Genomic DNA, 22,589 nt, shown 5'->3' with positions numbered 1-22,589 from the left:
TGTATCTTTGCCCCCAAACATAACACAGAGAATTAAATCCATTAAAATCCTGTGAAATAGACTTTACAATCTGGATTTTATTCAATGACATAAACACTTAATTACAAACATCTGTTTTAGCCTAAATTCTAATTACCTAATCTAGCCATCTGTAATTTGAATGATTTTCTCTGATTTCCTTTCTTTGCAATGTGATTAATGAGAATGGCATTAGAGGAAGCAGCTCCCTCCGCCTTCCTCAAACACTTTCTCAGCTCTAGCAAGAAAGCCCTGGAATTTTGCAGCTCACAGGAAACCTCCCTCCTGGCACTTCCAGCTGTTGAGCTTCCTTTTCTCTTTTTAGTATGAGCTATCCCACGAGATATCTGCTTCCCAGGACTAAAAGGGGAAGTTCCTGCACAGAGTAATGCTCTCCGGGAGATGAGACCTGCCAGATTTCCAACAGCAGAGACAAAGCATGGCAAAATGGCACTGGGTTTCTCTTGCAGACACAGGGAAAGAAACATATGTCCTGCCTGGCAATATTTCACTTCACCTCTGCTCTGTACCTTCACCACCCAAGGCAAGGCCCTTTTCTTATCACCTGGGACATGGCATATCGGTGATGGGGACCTCGCTACGAACACAGAGCGAACCTTCACATCATCAGCAAGAAATCACCTTTTGGTTAAGACTCTACATGAGGGTTGAGGAGAACTGAACCCATTTTCCAATCGTGCTGTAGATTCCCCGACTCTGATATAACGGGCAAAGTCACTTCCCTTCCATGCCTCAATTCCGCTTTTGTACAAGAAGAATAACAGTCCCTCCTGAGCAGCTGACCACCACCTAGCCCAAGGGGACCTACCCAGCACAGCCAAGAGCAGCGCACAGCGGGCGCTTCGGAAGCCCTGCAGCCCCCGGGCAGGTCCCCCAGTGACAGCAGGGCTGGAACCGTTTAGATCAGGGCAACACAGTGTGGCCGAGCTCCCTCCCTCCAGACACGTTCTCCCTGCCCTGGCAGGAAGCCTGCAGTATGGCTGACTCTGCTTTATGAATGAATGAAAGGAGCATCCAGCTGGCTTAATATGACACTGATGGGTGATTTAGGCTCAGGCTCACAAACCAAACAGCTCCATTCAGCTCTGAAATCGTTCACTCTTTAAAAAAAAAAAAAAAAGTGCTGCAATGGGGCATACTCTTGCATCCTTCCACCTAGAGATTTTGCTGGTTGTTCAAGACAGCAACAGGGTAAGAAGGCACAATGAGATCAGTTATTTCCCCTCACACCTGCTACGCTCCTGTTCCTACTGTCTTCTGCTTGTACCATTAGAAGGAAATTTATTTTTAATGCCTCCAAACAGTCCCTGCAACTGCCATCCAAACAGGTATCTTCCTGGTAGCAAACCTACAGAGATTTAGCAGGGCAGACAGCAAGCTCACTGCAGCCACCCCTGCACAGAAGGGCTGGGAAGGGCGAGAGCAGGATGGTCCCAGGCACGTACTAACCATGGCCTGAGCTCCATGTCAAGCATCAACAGGATGTGGGGACAAAAGGGCAGAAAGCTCTCATTTTGCCTGCTTAAGATCACTTTGTAGCGATAATAAGGAGATTTTCAGCAGTACACAGCTGCCTCAGCTTGTCAAGGGGACTCTGAGTTCATTAGAAACAATGCAAAGGGTTCCACTGATGGCATTTTCTCTCTCCCGTCCCCCAGCATCAGACACAGCCCCCTGCATCCCCGATTTGGCAAATCGGCTTTGCAAACCTTCCCAGTTATGAAAAGTCCCTAGGGAAGGTTTCAGTCCTGATCTGCACACTCATCAGGGAGATGTTAGAGCGCGCAGCAACGTAAGACAGCCCTCTGGCATCTGCCTAAGCCCAGCCCTTTCCATGCTATTTGCATCCAGCCTCCCTCTTCCTCAAGTCATTTTCCTAGAGGTAAATACACAGGGACAAATTTCACAAGGGAGACGCTGAACCAGGGCTGCATCATCTGCTGCACTGACATATAAATATAATTTAAATTAAGGTTAGGCTTGAATTTAAAGCTGTAGAAACATTCAAACGCAGACAAGCCCTCTAAAGCTCTACACCCGTGTGGTTCCCCAGGGTCCCTTTGGGTGACCACAGGCTTTCAGGATCGCCTTAGTATTCTCCGTATCAGGGTGCCCCCCTGTAAGTCACAGCTTGACACCCCAAGTCCTCCTCTACCTACTTAACTCAATTAAGGTGCACTGCCTGGTTCATTCTTCCCATGCCTGGACCGCCACCTCCCCAAGACCAACAGCCACGAAAGCCAGTCCAAGGTCCAGCAGCACAGCAACAGTAGCCTGCTGCTGTGCCTGAGCTCTTTAGCACAGGTGTTACTTGGATTAAATAATTAGTCAATACCATGTACCCATGCAATTGAGTTTCTACCTCTGCATGGTCTTCACTCCTGCTGCGTTGCCAATGTCTGCTCAGACCAGCCTGCAGCTCTTTTCACAAGGTTTTCCTGACGGACTCTAACAGCTTCTGACTCTGGGAGGCTGTGGACAATGGCAGTGAATTTCACTTACTGCGGGCCCAGTAAAAGGAGCGTGATCGCAGTTCTCCTGCCAGGACTGGTTGAGGCTCTGGACAAACTCTTGGAAGAAAGCATGAGACTGGTTGAAAATGGAAAATCCCAGGATGTTGACTCGGTCATCCAGCAGGCTGTCCAGGCGCTGGAGGGAAAACTCCTAAAACGGCCCAAAACAGAAAACAGGATTAGGGAAGAAAACAGGCACCAAAAGCTTCAAAACTACTCCATACCATTGAAGGGAAGACGGGACCACACAGCTACAAGAACCTGCACGTGGAACCTAGCACCTCCAAGCTGGGGCTGGAATCCACCCGCCGGCTGGTAGAGAACAGCTTGGGTGCTAACCGTGACCCAACTTAGCGGGCTGCCTGTCTCAGGCTTTTAATGAACATGTCTGCCAAGACCACTACTTTATTGGCCAAGTTCCCCAAAAAGACCAAAACGCCTCCAAAGCGGGTTCTGGGAACTTCTCGTTTCTGAGCTGCGGTCCCTGCCAGCCACGCACCACTGTGGTGTTCTTCTTTGCAAGTTACAAACCGGCCCTTCTGACAGGAGGGTCCCTGTCACACGGAGGTTACAGCGGAGGCAGGGAGGTGGATGGAATTGTTCAGATGAAGCCAGTAACCTGCTCTAACTGGCCAGAGAAGGTCAGCTCTGTTGTGGCAGGTCCAGAGCACAGAGCTCCTTAGCAGATTTATACCTCCCAAGCAACGCTCAATGCGCTTCCAGAAAAGCATCCCTGCTGTGTTCCCCACGAAAACGCTGCTGTGTCCGAGTATTGCCACAGCTGAGAGCCCCAGACAATGCGAGCACACGGGCAATGGTTGTGCGTGCAAACCCGGGGCAGGAGGGATCCCCAGGCCACCAGGGCCACCAGACTGTGGAGACCCATGTCTGGAGAGTAACTAACGTCCTCCCTTTACTATTCTTAATTTCCTCTGTGAGTGCACTGAACTGGACCCCAGCCTGGGTGACAAACATCAGCCGCTGAGCAAAGCTGCTCTACCACCACCATATCCAACTCGGTGACACCAAGTTTAAATTGTTAAATTGAATCCGTTCCTCCCCACAGGGCAGCTGTGCCCTGCTCCTTGGTGCCATCAGGTACCAGGGGGTGATGCCACTCACGGGACATTCTAACACCCTGTGGAGGGTGGGACGGTGCTCTGACCCTGGGCTTTAGTGCAGGGCTCATCCTCTTGCATTTCTGAAGAGCGAAGTGGCAAGATGTATAAAAACAACTGTATAAAAAAAACAAAAAAAAAGCAAAAATGGAGAGCTCTATTTTGCTACTCATGTCAATGGAAGCAGTTACACAACTGCAGTTTCCTGGAGAAGAGTCCAGCCCTCCTTGTCCTATTAGCAGGAAATAATGGTGCCTTCCTCACTAATTACTCTTTTGCTAATTGCTAAAATGGAGCAAGAAGGTGGGAGTAATAGTTTCAGAAACTGCTGGATACCCATTCTCTTCCATCACTAATACGAATGTCTTTTGGCTCCGTGGGCTATGAGATTTCAGCAAGTCAAGTCATTTTTTATCTTTCCTGCGTATGCGTGCACGTAGGAACAACGTCTGTAAATCTCTGAAACATGGAGTTACAAGACTATTCCAGCACGGCAAACTCCCACGAGAATGCGATCAGACACAGGATTAAGTGCATTTTGGACCCAACCGCATTAACGTTAGGTAACATGAAATTGCCTGTGAACTATTGATTCATTTGAATGATATTACCCTCCTGCCTTCCTGACAGGTTATCCATTTGCTCACGGCATCCTGTCAACCCGCGCAACGAGGGCAGATGGCTAATGAGGACCTGGGCCCGAGGAGATCCTGGATGCAAGCAGAGCAGCGGGAGATATGTTGAGCCCCTGCAAAATATTACCTCCCCCAGCCAGAGCCGGGAGGCAAGCTGTACGGGGCACAATGCGAGCAGCTGCCCGACTGCCCTCTTGGCTTCGTTATAGCAGAAGGAAAATGGGATGTTATGTACCAAAACAGCCACAGAGTCCAAGGCTTCAGTCTCAGGCCAGACCGCCCCAATCTCAAGGCAGCTGAAATTGGTGCCTTTATTTATTACGCCTTTTCTCCCCTGAAAACATTTCTAAGGTTTTAAAATTGCTCAGGCCCTGGCAGGGGGGTTACGCTCTACTCCTTAAATCAGCAACTCCTGGGCGAGGGAACGAGCCCCGCTGGTCTCAATTCACATGGGGGAAACCAAGGCAGAGGTGCGACCTGCCCCAGTCACGCAGCAAGTCGCAAGGCTGAACCCACGGGTACAGTCTGCTCGGGCTGGCTGAGTGACGGGGTCAATCCCAGCCCCCGGCTCGGCTCCCCGTGCCGCTTTCAGGAGGGATCCCCACCCGCATCAGCCCAATTTCCCTGGGGAAATTCCCACAGCCCGCCAAGGATGGCGGCGGCTGCCGCGGCTCACCGCCTGAGAAAGCGGTTGCAAGCAGACCTGGGCACGCTGCCCCCAGAGTCAACAATTTGCTCTGGTTGAAATGTTAACAGCAGCTTTTCCCCAGCTCCCATTAGTGGTGGCTGGTCATTGCAAGCTTCGGTCTTTTCCTACAGCCAATGTTCTCCATATCTGTCTTTTTCTAGGCAAGCCTCCAGCTGCAGAAAATCCCATTTCTGTTGCTGTCACACTCGTACACATCCAGCTCTGTAACACACGGGGATTGTGTGGCCTGTACGCGACCCTTTCTCTCCACTGCTCCCTGTCCCTTCCCTCCGCTCCAGCTCCAATCCTCTGCCTTTAAATGTTTTTTCATCAGACGTGCACAAGAGCATTCCGTGGGCCCAGGTCACAAACAAACAAATGAGCCATGAGCTGCTTATGCAAAGAGATGGAGATAAACCGCCCTTGGGGGACACACTTCATTTGCAAAGGGGTAAGAAAGATTTGGTAAGGTCAGGCTTGCTACAGAGGGCAAGAAGGTGAGAGCATCCGGATACTCCAGTAGCTGCCGGCTCAGCTTCTGTCCCTGTTTGGTTTCTTCCTTTCCTACATGGTCATTCACCACGCTTGACATTTCCAAACCCAAGTTTTGCAAACACAAACTCGTTTGCCATTCAAGGCCTGAACCACTCAGCTGATTCCCAGAGCTTGATGCCCCATCCATCAGCCCTGGTCCTGTCCCCCCGCCCTGCCCTCCCGATGGCAAACGACGGCTGAGCCTCTGACGCTGCCTGGCAAGAGGTGAGCACAGGCAGGAAACGGGGTAGAAAACCCCGCTCCCAGAGATGATCTCAGATGGCCCCTCTCACCATGTGTGCACATGCAGGTGTTAACACGTTTCCCTTTTCAAAGACCAGATTGAGGTAGAGAAATACTGTTCGCATTTGAGAAGCGAGACTCAGACACGTGAACGGCTCTGTAGCGGGAGCATGAGGATTCGGTGTCAGATTCAAGGATTTCTCATTGAGACGTACTGAAGCTGACTTTTGCCTAAGCTAGGAAAAATATTAAACAGCCGAAGCACAACTGTGGTGTATACCCCTGACCTTGCCTTGACTGCTAGACAAAGCCGGCAGGGCAAGAGCTTACACAGAATAGTTTCACAGCCGCCTCTCCTCGCGTAGTTACTCTTCCTTATCTGCAGTGCTGGCTGGTGCTTTTGCAGGCTAGGAGATAGCTTTCCAACGCAATAAGAGCAAGGAGCCATTAGGAAAATAACTCACACCTGCCAGCAGATTCTGTTTAATGGGGGACTCCAAGCCCTGGTACGCCTTGTCCTAGCCTCCTCCGCCTGCGCAAATACAGCTTTGTAACCACATACTTCCAAGCAAGATCAGGGCACCTGGTGAACACAAGAAGGTGCAAATCAGAGAGATGGGTGTAAACAGCATGTCCCCAATTACTTCCTATTCCACTGCCACTGATTTTTTCCCCTCCTTACACTGGAACAATTGCAACAGTTGACCAGCACTTTGCTCTCCACCTCAGTCCAGCTCCTTTATGCCCACCAGTGCAACCTGAGGCACAGAGAAGACCATCAAAATCATGCCAAGGCTGATTTCAGGTACACCAATCCTGGCGGCCTGAATTCCCCCTCCTCTTTTGGTCTGTTTTTTAAAGTACCCACCAAAAGTCAATATCCTGTTTCATGAGATCTCAGAAAAAGTAAGCCCTGAAGGTCTGCAGCCAAAATTAATGAACTTTTACAGAAGAAAAATCCCCAGGCTTTGTTCAAATCGCAGCAAGTCCTGCAGCAGCACCAGGCAATTATGGTGTAGATTTTCTGACTTCTACTACAGGGCTACAACCACTAAATATCTGCTGTTAAATAACAACACTTAGCAATTCTATGGCTCTCTATATTTTCAAAGTGCTAGGCACACATTAGCTAATTGAATACAAAGGGGTTCCCTGGGAGACAGCACTGGAGGAGTTATTAGAGGATGAAGTCACTCTTGGGCTTCTGTGCTTCATGCGGCACTCGACCTGCATTCTCACTTTACAGTAGCAGACAAAACCTATGGAGTGACCCAAACATTTAGATCATTGGGAGAACCTGGCTAATAAAAGCCACACAGCCAAGCTCTGTAATTCATTATTTTCAAGCCATGAGCTTGGGTTTTCTGGCATCGCTAGCTGTGAGCTACAATTGGGAGATTTATGGGCTATAGTCTCTGTTCCATTAGGAACATACACCCATTAGGTGCAGGCATATTACTCAGTGCAAACCTCCCAACTCAGACCTTCGGATCGCTTGCACCCGCAAGCCCTCTCCCACCTCAGCCCGCACCGGCGACAGGGTTCCTGCAACATGCCGGTGGGTTTCTGATGGAACCCCCTCCTGCCCTGCCTGTTTGGCTCTGTAACACGATGGCCACGACACACCGCTCCTCACACTGTCAGCACAGTGCCGTGGCCATGCACTAAATCACTGCTGCCTTGCCCTGGGGGGACTCCTGCCAGGAGATTTTTGTGCCCACAACACAAAGGAGGAAGCTAAGGTGCAGAGCAAGAAAAGGCAAGCAATTAAAAACCTGACATGATTCAGCCCAAGAGAGACACGGATTACCAACGCGCCTTATGATGCAAAGCATCAAAGCCAGTGTTCGTATTTAAGCATGTAACTAATGAAGTATCCTCCCAAAACTGCACCTAAGTGATCCAAACCCAGACTAAAGTAGACCCCACAAATGATGTTCAGGTCTTCCCTCGCTACTGGCCCCACTGCCACTGATTTCCCCCTGCTTCCCAAGTCTGGGAAGGGGCTGGAGACTTCTGCATGGAAAGAGCCAGTCAAGCAGGGGATTATTAGTGTCGTAACAGGCTTCCTGATAAGCAAAATGGTTTTTAAAGCGTGGAGCTGGAAACCCTCAAGACTCCCCTGAACTGCCACGCTGAGGTCTCACTTCAGCGAGCGGCTCCTGGTAATTGCTCACTCCACAGCAGCGAGACGGCCAGTTTGCTATTCAACGCTCTGCATCAGCTATTGAGCTTCTTCCAGCTTTATCGATTTAGCTGGTGATACTATTCTGCATCCCATTTGTGTGCACAGAACCTCACTCCCTGACTCAATTCTTATCACATTTTTAATAGCCTAGATCACCCGGGAAGCAGGGAGACAGTGACCACTACCTGCACACTGGAGTCAAGTATAAAGATGGGCTCGTTTCATTTTTAGTGACTCCAAGACCTTCCCACACCCTGCTCGACCTCATCCCATCCTAAGACCCTGGAAGGCACAGGATTTGCTCAATTCAACCTACACTGACACCAAGATGTCCCCCTCCCTACCTCCTCGCTCTTGCTCTCGCACACACACGTGGTTATCTTCGTCTCTTAATTACTGCAAGGACTTAATTGGATTTTTGGATCTGCTGATTAGCAGCCTCCAAAACACCCCCCGATGCTGTCATTGCTCAGTGCTCCGCAGGAGAAACTCCTGGTGCCATAAGCTCAGCAGGCTGCACTGACCTCATTCCCCTCCGTCCCAGCCAAGGATCCGGCCCTCTGGTAGCGGCAAAGGCTCATTTACACCAGGCACAGGCTCGTCGTGGGTCCAGAACACACTGTACTGTTCCTTCTCTATTTTTATGTGGGATGGGAAGCAGAGTAGTGGGCCAAGGCTTCCATTTCTCTATTAAGCCCTCATTCTGGCAAAACTTGCATTTCAAGAAACCTGGTGCTTAGAAAAACTATCACCCTCCGAACACAGACTTTCAATTCCCATATTGAGATTGCCTGGCAGCTTTTATGCAAGAGCCAAACATGCAGCCAGTGCAAAGTCAGCACAGCTCTAGTGACTTCGCTGCTGACACCACTGGATGCCAGTGGGCATCATTATTTACCATTTTAGGGTTAACCAGAGGAGATAAATATCTCAGCTCTTGCTTCTTTGGAAAAAAAAAAAAGCCTCTCTCCATGGAGTCTCTCCCAGGCCATGTGTGGCAGGACTAGTACGCTTAGTCCAAAGGGGCAGAAGGTGCCATCCCAGTCCTATTTACACTGAACAGATCTGGTGCAACTGCTCTGCAGTCACTCCAGGTTTTCACAGTTCAGGCACGAACATGTCGAGTCCAAAGCAAGACTCACTGACAGAGAGGGGAGCAGAAGGACTACTCTTCCTCCAGGGACACCCCAAAAAATGGCTAAAACATGGATTGCTCACAAGAAGCTTGAAAAGACTTTTGGCTCCTGTGTCACTGAGGTGCCCTACTGTGCCCTTGTACTGATGGAGATCATTAACAGCAGCAAGAGTACAAGAAAGAAGAAAAACGTGCAAATCAACAAAGAACAGAAAACACATTAAAGTGAATGACCTTCCCAGGGGACCGGTGGTACTTCCCATGTTCCTCAGTAACAGAGGCACGCCAGGGACTGCAATACGAGCACGGTACCGGCCTCGTGCATGGCTGCGTGCTCATTACGTGACTGGGACATCTGGCCCCTGCAATGGTCAGCTCCTCACAATCTGGCACCAGTGTCCAATTTCTCTCCCAAGACTGTCAGACCTTCTCAGTTAGATGTATCAGTGGAGAAAATACCTGCCTTTGCTTCTCTGGATCCTGTTGCCCTCAAGGCTGAGCTGCAGAGTCAGTTAATCATTCCTACGCTCTTCTAGGAACACGTTTGTTTATTTATTTACTCAAGTGGGCAATATTATGTTAAGTGCTTTATGGTTTTCTTCAAAGGCTCAGTTTATTTATAAACTATTGACAGAGTCAATAAGTTTATAATGGGCCACATGTAAAAATCAATTTCTCTGGAAGAAAAAAGTCATCACAGCAACAAATTGTGGCCTTTTGAGCAGGTAAGTGGATGTGGGAGATCTACCGAAGGCACTATTATTCGGCCATTCATGTAGTTAAAGAGGAACTATGATCTCAACAAATTCAGGGACAACTTAGGGGAACTGTTCATATATAATCTGGTTGCTCTTACAAAGCTGACACATCACAAAAGCATCAGTGTGCCATATGCTAATAAGCATGGGTCTTTTACCTCCTCATGCAAGGAGAGCTATTATATTTTGGAGGCTGTTCTTCAAACGAGAGCACCTTAGGAAAATACATTGCCCACATTCTTAGCGAAAGCAATTTACTTCAGCTTCTCTGCAGGGAGCCTGAGGTTTGAAGAGTGACAAATTCTCAAAGAGCAAAGAGGTCAAGTGCTAATGTTGGGACCTGAAAAGCACAGCTCTTGGAAAACAAGGGGTAGAAAGTCTGAAAGACAAATGCGACAAGACAGCAGGAGGGCAGAGGAAAAGAGGGAGGTTGGCTCTCACATCAGAGGGCCTGGGTCATATCCGAGAGAGTGATTTACTCAACAACTGCGAATCAAGCACAGGACGGACTCTGAACGATGCATAAAGAAGACCCAGACAGGTAAGGTAGCACAGGCAGCAAAACACAGGAAAGTACAGTTATCGCTTCGTCTAAATCCTCCTTTCCTCATGCTAACTACAATGAGGAGAAATTGCTTTGGCATCCTTGCAAAAACTTGATTTGTTTGCCCTGCTACCACATGCCACTGAAAATATGAACCATAAATCCAGGGAATGATCAGGGCTCTACAAAAAGGTTTGCATCAGCTACTGGGAATCAGGAAGGCTGGCTGGACTGCAAGGTAGAATTTGTCAAAGCATAAGAAGAGAGTTCGCCTTCTTCACTTGCTCCAGCGAGAGCAAGGGTGCTTGCGGCCAGCAGACCTGGTACAGCAAGGCCAACCACCACAGCCCATGCTGGAGCTCACGCCGCAGAACCAGACACAGAAAGAGAAGGTCATTTCACCAAGAGAAGGTAACTTCACAAAGCAGGACTAAAAACCTAAGCTCCACAGCCCTGGTCAAATACGAAGCTGTTGTCCACTCTCCCTCTGCTTTACTTTACATCATTCCCTTCTTCCAAAGGCCGTCACTGCTGAAACGTGTGATGTCGTCTGGGTCATTTGGATACTGATTTCCCCTCCAGTTCCAACAGGGCATCCAGAGCAACAATTCAGCTTTGAAAACCTTATCCTATATGAAGACCAACTTCTTTATAAATCACTAAACAAAGAAGAAAAAACAGGAAACAAAAAAACAAACCAAAACTGATTTATCTCGTCTCTGGAAATTGAATATGGTAGCTGTTTTATCAGCAACAACACCTCCGCGCAATCTTGTCAGGGAACAAAACTGCATCAAGTGAATAGTCCATCTGACTCACGGCACTAGTAGAACTCCTTTACATCTTCCCTCTTACAGTAATAACTTTAATTGTTTCAGTTATTTCCATCTGATCTCCTTGATAAATGTTTTGAAATTTAAACCCAGCCTGAGGTCCATACGTTATATTTAAAAAAAAAAGAAAGAAAAAGAGAGAGAAAAAAAAAAACAAAACCAACAACAAGCTACACAGCATTAACAAGCTAAAAGAATTAATTGTAGCACGGGATTTTGGAGGTATCTGAGACCCCTCCTGCTCTGCGCTACTGATTTCAAGGATTTCCAGCACCAGGAGAAATATTTTTTTCAATGCACAACAGCCTGCTTGCAACACTCTATGCACTGGCATTATTATCATTATTATTATTACTGTTATTATTAATATGGAGTACACCGTCGCCCTCTTACACGGGTCATAAGCTGTGTGGATACACAAGCACCCTGTGCCCTGCCAGGGAGCGGGGAAGGGACGACGAGCAGCTCGGAACTCGTCTCGGCACCACACAAACCGAGGTGAGGGAGCAGCTGGCCACTGGGTCAGCGTTTGCCTTTAATCACGGGGAAATTTCAGCCCTCCCAGAAGGGCAAGCCCCAGAGCAAGGGAGCTCGTCACTGTGTGGAGATGCCAGGAAGAAACCTGGGGCAGACAGAAGACAGAAGGGTGCTTAGTTGTCACGAGTGCCCCATTCGCAGACGATGGATGCGGGGGAGAAAAATGCATCAGACCTGCGTGAGTTTCATGAGGACTCCTGGAAAATTTGTTGAGCTTCTGTTGCTGACAAAAAGGGTCCCTTGAGCTGGCTGAAGGAGGCTGATAATGAATTGGCATGCAGTAAATTAGCCTGTGGATATTTTTACACCAGGCTGCCGGCCTCGGCTCCGATGGAAATGCACTGGGGGCCCAGGACTTCCTCCTCATTTGCTCCCGCAATCTCCTGCCAAAGGCTGGCATCTGCTTTCATGCGCCGCTCTGCCTCGCCGCTGAACGGCAGGGAGAGCAGCACTGGTGCTATCTGCAGTCGTCAGGCTGGCTACGGAGGAGCTGTCACCCCCAAATCGCTCCCCCCATGGACCAGTGCCAGGGGAGTTGCAGCAGCTTGCCTCCATCCGCAGAGAGAAGAGCTGCGACACACAACTAGCTGTCGGCTGGGATGTGCTTATTAAATAAAATTAATGCTAGAAGATGGAAACAGAATTCCCCTCTAGTGCCGCAAGGCAGGTGTTTAATTCAGCATTTTATCCCCTTTTCTTTTTTTGCCTGAAATATTTTTCCATCTCCAAGTAGCTTAATGCTATACAGACTGTCTGTTCCCCTTCTGATGGGTTGTCCCTCCATTTAAAGCCATCTTTTTGCTTGCTCCCCTTGACAGCAGTTCACTATGATTTTATCTTTTCTATTAGGCAGTGATTGCAAAATCTCGGAGGGTTCATTAGGAGCTTGATAATCCCTCCAGATTTATTAGTCTAAATTGCTCACTCCCATCTCTCATCCCCATTTAAATATTACTAATTTCCTTAAACATCTCTTCCATCTGCCCAAGTTTTGCCCGATGTCACCTTTCTTTAACAGCTCCTGCCAAAAATCCAGTTAGTTCTGCTGAGGGCTGGTCTTTTGGACAAAGTGGTAAAATAACCTGGGTAAATAGATTAATATCCTATGAGAGTGAACGGCAACAAAACTCATTTCTTTCTCACCTGCCCCAGCTGCCATAACTGCATTACACTAGATGAATGGGTTTCAAAGACAAATTTCACCTCTTGACAAGGCAAGCAAATGCTTAATCGCACCCATGCTCAAAACTAGCACGGCAGGGGTGAGGAGCTTAATTTTTATAGTTATTTCTGCCGTCCGAGCACCATCCAAGGAAGACGGACTCCGCTGTGCTGGGGATGTGCAAATAGAAATCCCTTACTACGTGCGTAGTCCCGAGCTGTGCGGCGTGCAGTGACTGCCGGGACTGGGGAGGGCAAGTGGAAGAAGGAACCGTTGTTGGGACCAGAGGGCAACAAGAAAACTACTTGCTGGGACTGGGAAATTACTGGAGTGGTTTAGCGTTGCGAGCAGGATCTGACGGGGACAGCCACCACCCCTTACCAGCTCTACCAGCAGAACACTGGTAGAGTGTAGTGTTCTACACGCACCGGGGGTGAGACATCACAAAGCAGCAGCCACCGCCTCAGAACAAGTGACCTTCACCTCCCGAAGGCGCAGCTCTTCCCCAAGCAGCCATGGCTGGCTGATCCCCTCCAGGAACCTCCCTTCCTTTTGCTTTCCTGCCCAGTGCCAATCATTTGCATGGGGATAAACGGGAGCAGTGAAGCTCCAGTGTTCTTGCTGGACTGATAGTGAGCAAGGTTAGGACCTATGAATCGAGCGCTAAGCAGGAATCAGAATGACATCAGTTCACATAGGAAGCTTGTGGCTTTTTCTATTGTTTGCACTTTTCTCTTTTCTGACATCTCCTTTCCCCATCCCTTTTCCATTCTCTGTCCCAAGTGCTCTCTTGGCTTTCAACCCCTCCGTTTTCCTCCTTCCCCCTCCTCCTCTCCACTCCAGCTCTCCTGCCTACACGTTTGGCTCCATCCGTTCCCGTCTGTCTCCCACCCAAACAGAAAGCATGATTCAGCTCTCTGCTTTCCTGGCACACGCACACCCTGGCATAAATATTAATAGAAACTAGAGAATATGAGTATCATTTGGGGTTGGAAGGCACCCCCACTTAATCATCCAGCCCATCCTGCTGCACTCAGGTTTCCATCATCCCCACACCAGCCTTCATAGGTAGGTATCTGGTCTCCCCGGTGGTAGTATTTCCCACATGCTACTTGCCAGTCTGTTCAAGAGCCTTGTAGCTGCTGCAGCAAGAGAAGTATCTCTGATGTTTATTTTGGGTTTCCCCCTGCTGCTGCCTAAGCCCATTACTCCTTGTTTAGCACGGTACTCGGGGATTTAACCACACGATCCCCACATTAATGTTATTAGTAGCTATAAAGCCAAATCACCAGGGGCCATGCTGAAGATATACCCCGCTCTGCCTCTCAGCGATTACGGTATCATCCGTCCTTTGTCTCACACAGCCGCTCTCAGAGGTGCAGCAGAAGAGCACGGGGCCACGGTGCCCTCCGCACGCCCGCCCCGGCACAGCTCGCCCTTCTCCCGGTGCAGGGAACGGGCTCGGGGCTGACGCCTCCAGCGTAACCCTCGGGAGCCCTTGGCCAGAACCACCCGCCTGCTGGTGCTCCCCAAGGACTCGCACATCGCGTCGCACCACACCGGCTCTGGCCACCGTGTCTACAAATGCTGCCTTAGGCAGCTGCACGGGATCAGTCGGTGCCTCCGGGCAGCCGTCAGCTTTCACCGCCCAAGGCCAGGGCAAGGTTTTCCCTGACTGATGCCGGGGACACCCCTCCTTGCCTCCCTCCCCCGCCACCGCGAATCCCCAGCTCCGCAAGCACGTGGCTCTTCCCAACGCTCCCAGGGGCCGGGGAGATCGGCTCCCATTAACATGACTCTACACGCACACGGGAGAAAAGCCAAGAAAAACACCTTACCAGATTAGTGAAGATATACGTGTAATAGGCAGACGCCATTCCCAGTTCAGCTGCCTGTGAAGGAAAGGAAAGGAGATTAGACCAGAGCCTGACAATCTTCAATCTCCACTCCGGCAAGGCAGAGACTGGGCCACATTCGCTTTTTCATCCTTATCGCGCCGTGCAAGCGGTGCTGTCTGCCTGCAGGCTGGGAAGGGTGGGACATGGCAAGACAATTTGACCTATGAAATTAAAGTCTGGGGAACCAATTTTTCATCAGGACGGAGCCTACCTCTGAGGTCTCCTCTCCGCGACAGCGCTGACAAAGCACCTGCACAGGGGCTGCCTGGCAGAGAGAAACGGCCCAACGCTGCACGATCCGCACCTCCGGACCCCTGTGACCACCCCTGCTCCCTCTGCGGCACAATGCAAGATGACATTCGGGGATTTCTGCACGTGGCCCCATCCTGCGGGTGCATCCAGCCAAGGACAACCTGGAAGGAAGATGCCCATCGGAAGCAAAAGCTTTTGCACCGTCAGCAGCAATGGCCCGTACAGACCTTGGCAAGGCGAGGTGGGGTCCTGCAGCCCCAGCCCAAGGTCTCCAGAGCCCCTTGGGATGAGGAGTTCCTTGGGTGTACTCTTTGGAGGAAAGCAAGGTTGGCTAAGGTTTGCTGCTTTGTCAATGCTGCTTTTCTCCTGTTCAACTACCAACGTCTTTTTGAACATAACGAGGGAAAGCAGCAGTTGAGAGAGTGCTCAGGGCTTGTCTCCTTTCACCACAAACACTGTGATGCAGAGTGCAAGGCAGAAAAAGCTCTTCTGGAGTTACAGAAAAAGGACAGTCATCCCAGTGGTGGTTTTCCCACATGTATCAGTCAGATTTGGGCTCCAGTCCCGCAAATTAATTAGCATGAATGAAACCTAGTAACTCAGCCTGTTCTCCAGAATTGAGACAGGATTGCAATGACCACAGAAATAAACAGAAAAAGAAGGGTAAAAGTGTATGGAGGTGCAGAGAGGATGGCACAGATTTTTCCATGTGATGATCTGTTCTAGATATCACAGAACAGATCATTGAAGTCCCTTTCCAAAATTCTAAATTCTCAATAAACAAGGAGTTGATTGTGGGAACAGATGCTCAGAAAAGTGGAGGATTAATCTGCAGATCCTCCTGAAAGCCTATGTTTCACTGCCAAGCACAGCTGGTCTCAAATCATGCTTCCGGACCTTGGCAAAGAGGTTTTCCCATCACCGCAGACCACACAGGGGAACTGGAGGCAGGGAGGGAAGGACCAAAGGCAGCACCTCCTTACTTGGTTGTAGTCCCTTTCTGTCTCCCCCAGAAGCTGGAGGATGGTGACAACAGAAAGCCAGTGAAGGAAAGACCCAGAGAAGAGGTGGCTTAGGTTGCACCTCTCCCTATTCCTGCCTCTTCTCTGCCTGTTTCTGCACAAAACCAAGGCTACCACCATTGCGGCAGGAGCGGACACGGGCAGCGGGGAAAGCTTTGGATGCCCACAGAGGACCGATGGTGGCCTAGGTCTGGCTAGGTCGCACATTGTCACCCTGTCCCTTTGCAGAGGTGGCAAAATCGACACAGCAAAGTCATTTGACTAAAAGAGCACCAGGACTCCAGAGGAGGCTGCCGACCTGCCTTTCAGCCAGCTTTCCAGACAGCTGGCTCACTTTTAAGACCCTACACAATAAAACCTGGCACCCATTTCCCTCCCTTCTCCCTTCCTGGGGACAGCGATAATGTCAGCTCCCCCTCTGACCCACTTTGAAGTCAGTGCATTTGATTTCAAGGACAGAAAATCAAAGCGAGCAACAAAGCGCTTCCTGCGAGCATCGCTCCCATCCATTTAACGTGCCCGCTGGCAGGTGGGCGGCCGGGACAGGCTGGTAATCGAGGAAGCAACCATGTGTCTCCAGACCATATGTGGAGGGTAAGAGATGAGAAATTGCAATTTCTCTCATTGTCCGAGGCCAGGACTCATCTCCCGAGACAGGTCTGACACAGGGTGCTTTCGAACCAATAGTGTATTTTTCTTGCTTTTGGTGACCTGTGGGCAGGGGACAAGGATGTACCTGCTTGCTCACCACAACCTCTCTCCCTACTCTGGTTACATCTCTATAAAGAAAATACTTTCCACCCTCCCAAGGTGCAAGGAGTTGCCAGATCAAAAGCTCGTTATTTATTACCTTCCATTCCTACAATCCTCTAGCCAGGAAGACTACATTAGGTTTTACTGAACTGCTGAAAAATCGCGGCAATCTCTGACATCTTTATCAGTCGTGGCAGAAGGATGCTCGAGCCGGGAAGGGAGACTGCAGGTGCCCGAGGAGCGCGGCTGTGTGCCTGTGGGAAGTCACTATAGCAACAGAGGAGGGGGACAGTCCTCAGCAGCCAGGCAGTACGCAACAGGGACCAGCAGAAAGGGAAAAAAACCAACACCCAAACAAAACCCACACCAAAAAAAGAAAATCCTGCATAGAGACCCCAAAAAACCCCAAACCTGCCTATTTAAAATGCAAAATTGCAAGCAGTGGAAAAAAAATTGTGTGTGTATGTATGTGTGAGGGGAGAATAAAAACGGCTCTAATGGTTTCTGCTGGCTGTTATCAGGGATAAATCTGATACAGCCAAGGCCTTTGAATGACTGACTCCCTGATACCGCAGCCAGGACACAGTGTGTAATGCCTGCACCAACAGCCAAGGAGAGACCCCATTGCTCGGATCCTGCCTCCATTCAGGCAAGTACTTCTTGTTCTTTCCAGGAAGTGGGAAACTCTACACAACTTTAGACTCCATCTGGTGCCACTGCTCAATTTTGAAGTAGACTATCAAAACAAATGCTAAAAACTGCAGCAAGAGACCATTTAAAAATAAACATGATTAAAATAAAATCTCGGTTAATAACACAATAAAAAAGGAAGCAAAAAGTTAGAAATGTACTTAGAGAAAAAAGAAAAAAACTATTGCACTGATTGACTAATTTTAGAGCACTAAGCAGCCCTCCACGGCTGTTTGATGGCAACAGGAGCCACAAACATGCATCGCTTCTAGAAAGCAAACACATCAGCTCACAGCAATTAAACCACTGCTTCAACAGATACAGTCCTGGAAAGACAGAGCAAATTATTTTCCCCAGAAACTCCATCAGTGGCAATTCCCCTCTCAGCAGAGACCCCCTCCCGTGATGCTGCAGGGACTTTTACACTCCATTATCATACAACACCTGCACATGAACGCTCATGTACTGCACATAGTACCTCGTTCAGTGGAAGCAGCCACATTTACAACTGTGACACTTAACAGACACTCACCTTCTGCAAAATGGTGTGAGACATGGAAGCGTTGGCATGTACAATGATGGTAGCCGTTTTGTCATCTCGGATCTCTTTTAGGAGAGGGGTAGGGTCCCGGCTGTCATCTAGCATCCGAACTGAGAGAGTGTCCTTGGAAATGAGGAACTGCCGAAGCAACTTCTCTAGGTTTAAAAGGCCTTCAAATAAAAGGAAGGAAAAAAAATTAAACAAACAGACATCTTTAAATGTTATGCTTGGTTCAAAAAGCTCTTCTCCCATGGCCCATAGCCGTCCCCGGTAGGAAGCAGTCCTGCAGTTCTGTGTCTATGCACTGCAGAGGAAAGGATTTGGGGCTGCAGCACAGGCTTGGGCCAGCAGGAAATGGGAAATGATGGAGCTCCTCTAGAGCTCCATCATTTGTTCTCTAGACAAAAAGTGGCCCCAAAGGCCTCTTGGGAAGAGATAAGATCGCCGATACAAATTTGCTCAGGACCCCAGAGTCCAGACAAGTTCTACATTATCTTCCTGCATGCAGGGTTGTTCGGGTTATTGCTGGTTGCTGGAGGATGATTCCTCCTCCTAAGCCTTTGCATCACTAGTTCCCAGACTAAGTGCCCTGCAAGGCACAACTTGATACACTTTGCAGATCTTGGAGCACTCTGATGGGGAGCCACTTTCTTCCAAGGGCATACGTCCCTGGGGATGGAAATCTCTCCTGAGAGTCAGGCAAAGCAGAGATCATTGCAAAAGTACAACACTGGATCTACATAAAAAAAAAAAAAGAAAAAAATCGGGAGTATGGTCCTAGCACAGTGCAGAATTACTTGTGGACTGGAGATTCCTAAAGCAACACAGAAGCCAATAATAAAACAAAAGTGCCAACAAGCATATTTGACACTTTATGGAGAAATTAGAGAATAAAGTAGGACAATGTTCACAGTCCAGCGGCTCCATCACTGGGCAACGTCTCTGGAGACCCACCTCCCACCTCCACGTCAAAGCCCTCCTCCTTCTTTCTGCCCTGCAATGTGCATTTCTGCCTCCCCCGTGCCCCCACTGAGCCCTCCAAGTGCCCCAGCACAGCACAGCCCTCCTCCTCCTCGGGCAGTGTCGGGACGCGATCAGCCACGGGGAAAAGCCAGGGCTCTGGCTACCCTGGCAGTCCCCACGCAGTCTGCAGGACCAGGCTCTCCCTTCAGATGGGAGCTGAAGAAAAGTAGTAATAATTAGCGAGCACCCACACGGACGAGTCCTGACTTCCCTGGACTTGTGCCCTATTGCCTTTGGCACTTGTGACTGAAGTGTCTTCCTGCAGCTAGGTCATTGCAAGGGCTCCTTCCAACACAGCTTCCTTGATGTCTAATAAGACATCAAAGCTCCTGCTGCAGCTTTTCTTAGTCAAGAAAGCATATTTGATAGAGTCTGTCTCTTCTATCCAGCTGCTGAGTTTCACCAGAAAATAACCTCCTGTCAAGTTTGATTGACCAGAGAGACCACCAGATGTAATCATTAGCAAGACACAGACAGCTTGCATGGCCGCACATCTCATCCCTACAGAAAGACAATCCAAAAAGAAGGGGGAAAGCTGAACTGAAGAAACGGAAAAGAACAGAACTATCAGGAGAATCACATCCCAGCTGGCAGAGGGGTAAAACCCATCCTCAAGTCAAAGCCCTACTCTTAACCTAACTGTACTTTTGACTGCATGAAACTACTCATCCACCAGAAGGTTAGGGGCCAGGGAAGCGATACAATGCGATGCGATTAGCGTTAGAGAGCGCTGCTTTCAAGGACTCCCAGCACTTCACAGAGGTAACAAAGCAGTGCATTAAAAGGGATACATCCAAGATGAGGAGCCTCTCATTCACAGTGAGAGTTTTTCAGCAAGCCAAGTTTGCACTCTGCTCTTTACAATGCATTCGCCTCTTACCTTTTCTTTGAGTACAGGTAGGAACTCTGCAAGGGACTACAGAAACAGCCACGGCCAGGACTCCTCTGGATCACACCGGCTTCTTTTTCTTTCTCACTAGCCAGTGAATTCACTCTGTGTACAGGACACATAGACTAAACCTCATCCGAATACTTTTTCTGTATGCTAGCTCAAGTGAACAGTAAATTTTACTCAAGCGCCCCATTTGATCCTTGCCGAGGTTTATTTTCACTTTATTCTGCACCTTCAAGGGACCAGACAAGTCACTGCAAGTAACAGTCCTGAGAATACCGAGCTTACTGACAGCTCACCTCAGCAAAATCTGCTGCTAAAAACTGAGAAAAATGTTAAGAGCACTTTACTAACTTTATAAAGGTCTTGCATTAAAAAGGCATGGGAACTTACCTTTTTTCCCACAATGATTTAAATTTCATGTCATTTAACTCTGTCCTCTGTAAGAGGTGGATGTTTAGGAGGAGGGGAGGCAGCACTAGAGGCAGCTCTTCAAGCACCCACTGCCAAACCTGCACCCAGTTTAGTGGGTGATGAGGGCTGAGCACACCTGGCCACTGACTCCCAGGACCCACCAGTGCTGGCACTACAGCCCACAGACTGAAGTCCCCAGGCCTTTTACTCAATATAAAATGGTTCTGCCCTTGGAGCGCGCTCCCAGGCAACATCTCGGTGAAGCAGGGGCTGGCAGCAGGGAGTGCTTGCGCTGCCGCCGGTATGGGGCACTGCCAGAGACAGCAGCCCCACGGTGCTCGGCTTTGGACAGACCTGAAGGGAGATGGAGAGCTGTGCTCTTCTGCGTGCCACCCTGCTGGTGGGAGAAGCCCAGAGTTACACCACGACATGGCTGTCAAGTGGACAGAAATTCACAGAAAGGGGTGGGTGTGTGGAGGGCAATTTTCAGCCGTCCGCTTTGGAAATGTACCTTTTCTATTTAATTTCCTGCAGAAATAAAATTAGATCCTGCTCCTTAATGACCAAGGTTGTATAGCTCAGCTGTAAGTTAATCTTGCAAACTGGAAAGCATCCCTCTGCCAACTGCTAGGAGTTTGTAATTCATAGCAGACCCTCAGCTTCCTCTTCATTTTTCTCTCTGCTGACGATATCTGCACCTCTGTTGCTGCCTCTCCTCCAGCCCCTGGCTCACCGGGGCACGAGCCCAGGCAGGAGAGCCACCCTGGCCTCTGCGGTGAGGAGGGCAGAGCCCAGCTGCGAAGTTTCTAAAGCACATCAGGCACAGAGAAGAGGGAGTGGGATCAAGGAAAAAAAGGAAGAGTTTTGATCTCTCCTCTGGCTTGAGGAAATTATAATCTCCAGCACGATAGATCCTACCTGTAGCCCCATTGGGCCTCCTGCTTGCAGCTCTTCTTGCAGTGTGGAGGAAAGTCTCTATTATCTGAAGAAATTCCCCTTTGTTTAATGACAAGAGGATGTGAGATGCTGCTGCTGACACACTGGCACTTTAGAAGGCTGCTCTGCAGGCCGAACACGAGCAAGGGCTTGCAGACCCCTCCTGGCAACTTTGAAGTACTGAAGTGAGGACCGCTGCGCACAGAGAGGCTGCGTCAGGCACGCGCTGTTTGAACAGTCCTATGGGGACCATAGGTACGCAGAGAGGCGCGTCAGTGGTTCGAGATGGCCAGTGGAAAACCCTGACCTTGCTTATTTTATTTTTCCTTTTCTTATGCGAACACCTGGAGCAGACAGGAGCAGCCCACGCCCAAGCTCCCCAAGCTCTCCGCGGGTACCCCGTCCTCTCCAGAGCACCTGGCACGCCTTACAGCCTGCTGCCAGGGAGCACCCCTGGGACGCAGGAAAGGCGGGACTCGAGGGCTTTCATGGACTCCCACATCCCTGCTTTTTGCTCTTGCCCATGAGGCTACTGCAGAGAAGGAGATGGGCTTTTGCTGGCTTGGCCAGCTGGCTGGCCCAGGGGACCAGCAGTTCTGTTTATGGTTGCGCAGGGTTTGTGCTGGTGCAATCCCTGACCTTGACGGCTGGGAAGGGAAACGGTGATTCCCATGGTCCAGCCTTGCTCTTACACCTAACAGCACCGCTTCAAACATCTCCCTGGGGCCCTAGGGCACACACAAGCTTTTTGACCTCCGTGCCCTGGTCTCCCTTCCTAAGCACCGAGTGTTATTGCCTCCCTTCTGACAATCGGAGCTTACAGAGTAGCTCCTGTGAAGTCTATCCACCCCAGGACTTGCCTGTGGTTGCCTTTTCAGGTGAAGGTTTCTGCGGAATCACACAAAGTCCTTCCACATTAGGCCTTTAGAGCAATTCACAAACTAGCTAATTATTCCATGCTGGAGAGAAACTGAGTCACCATTGCATTACACTCAGGCTGGCCTAAGTTCATTGATTTTGAGGGTAATTTTCTGGTTCCACCAGAGGAAATTACAGTCAGTCCACAGAGGAAGGATGTGACTCCTTACAGTGACAGCATGAGCGTGACGGGATAGGACCCAGGAGTCCCATCACACAGCCTAGTACTTAAACAAAACCAGCTATGACTTTCCCTCTTGGGATCCAAATAATAACATCCCTCAAAACAGCATTTCCTCACTGATGAGCAGACAGCTCATATG

The 22,589-nt window shown here is 49.5% G+C and overlaps 1 protein-coding gene across 1 annotated transcript in view; it reads right to left on the bottom strand.

Annotated features, from left to right (window-relative positions):
- LOC104627033 (glutamate receptor ionotropic, kainate 4) overlaps positions 1 to 22,589 on the bottom strand; it is a gene marked incomplete at its 5' end in the record, with an annotated part of 78,414 nt that overhangs the window by 42,949 nt on the left and 12,876 nt on the right. The window contains 3 exons of the mRNA XM_010295159.1: positions 2,542 to 2,703; positions 14,766 to 14,819; positions 18,075 to 18,253. Of these exons, the coding sequence (XP_010293461.1) occupies positions 2,542 to 2,703; positions 14,766 to 14,819; positions 18,075 to 18,253 (395 nt within the window). The remainder of the gene's footprint in view (positions 1 to 2,541; positions 2,704 to 14,765; positions 14,820 to 18,074; positions 18,254 to 22,589) is intronic.

Source organism: Phaethon lepturus, unplaced genomic scaffold (genome assembly GCF_000687285.1).
Source record: "Phaethon lepturus isolate BGI_N335 unplaced genomic scaffold, ASM68728v1 scaffold19130, whole genome shotgun sequence".
NCBI classification, from domain to species: Eukaryota; Metazoa; Chordata; class Aves; order Phaethontiformes; family Phaethontidae; genus Phaethon; species Phaethon lepturus.
Note: the sequence above shows the minus strand (reverse complement) of the source record. Positions and strands in the feature narration are given on the sequence as shown.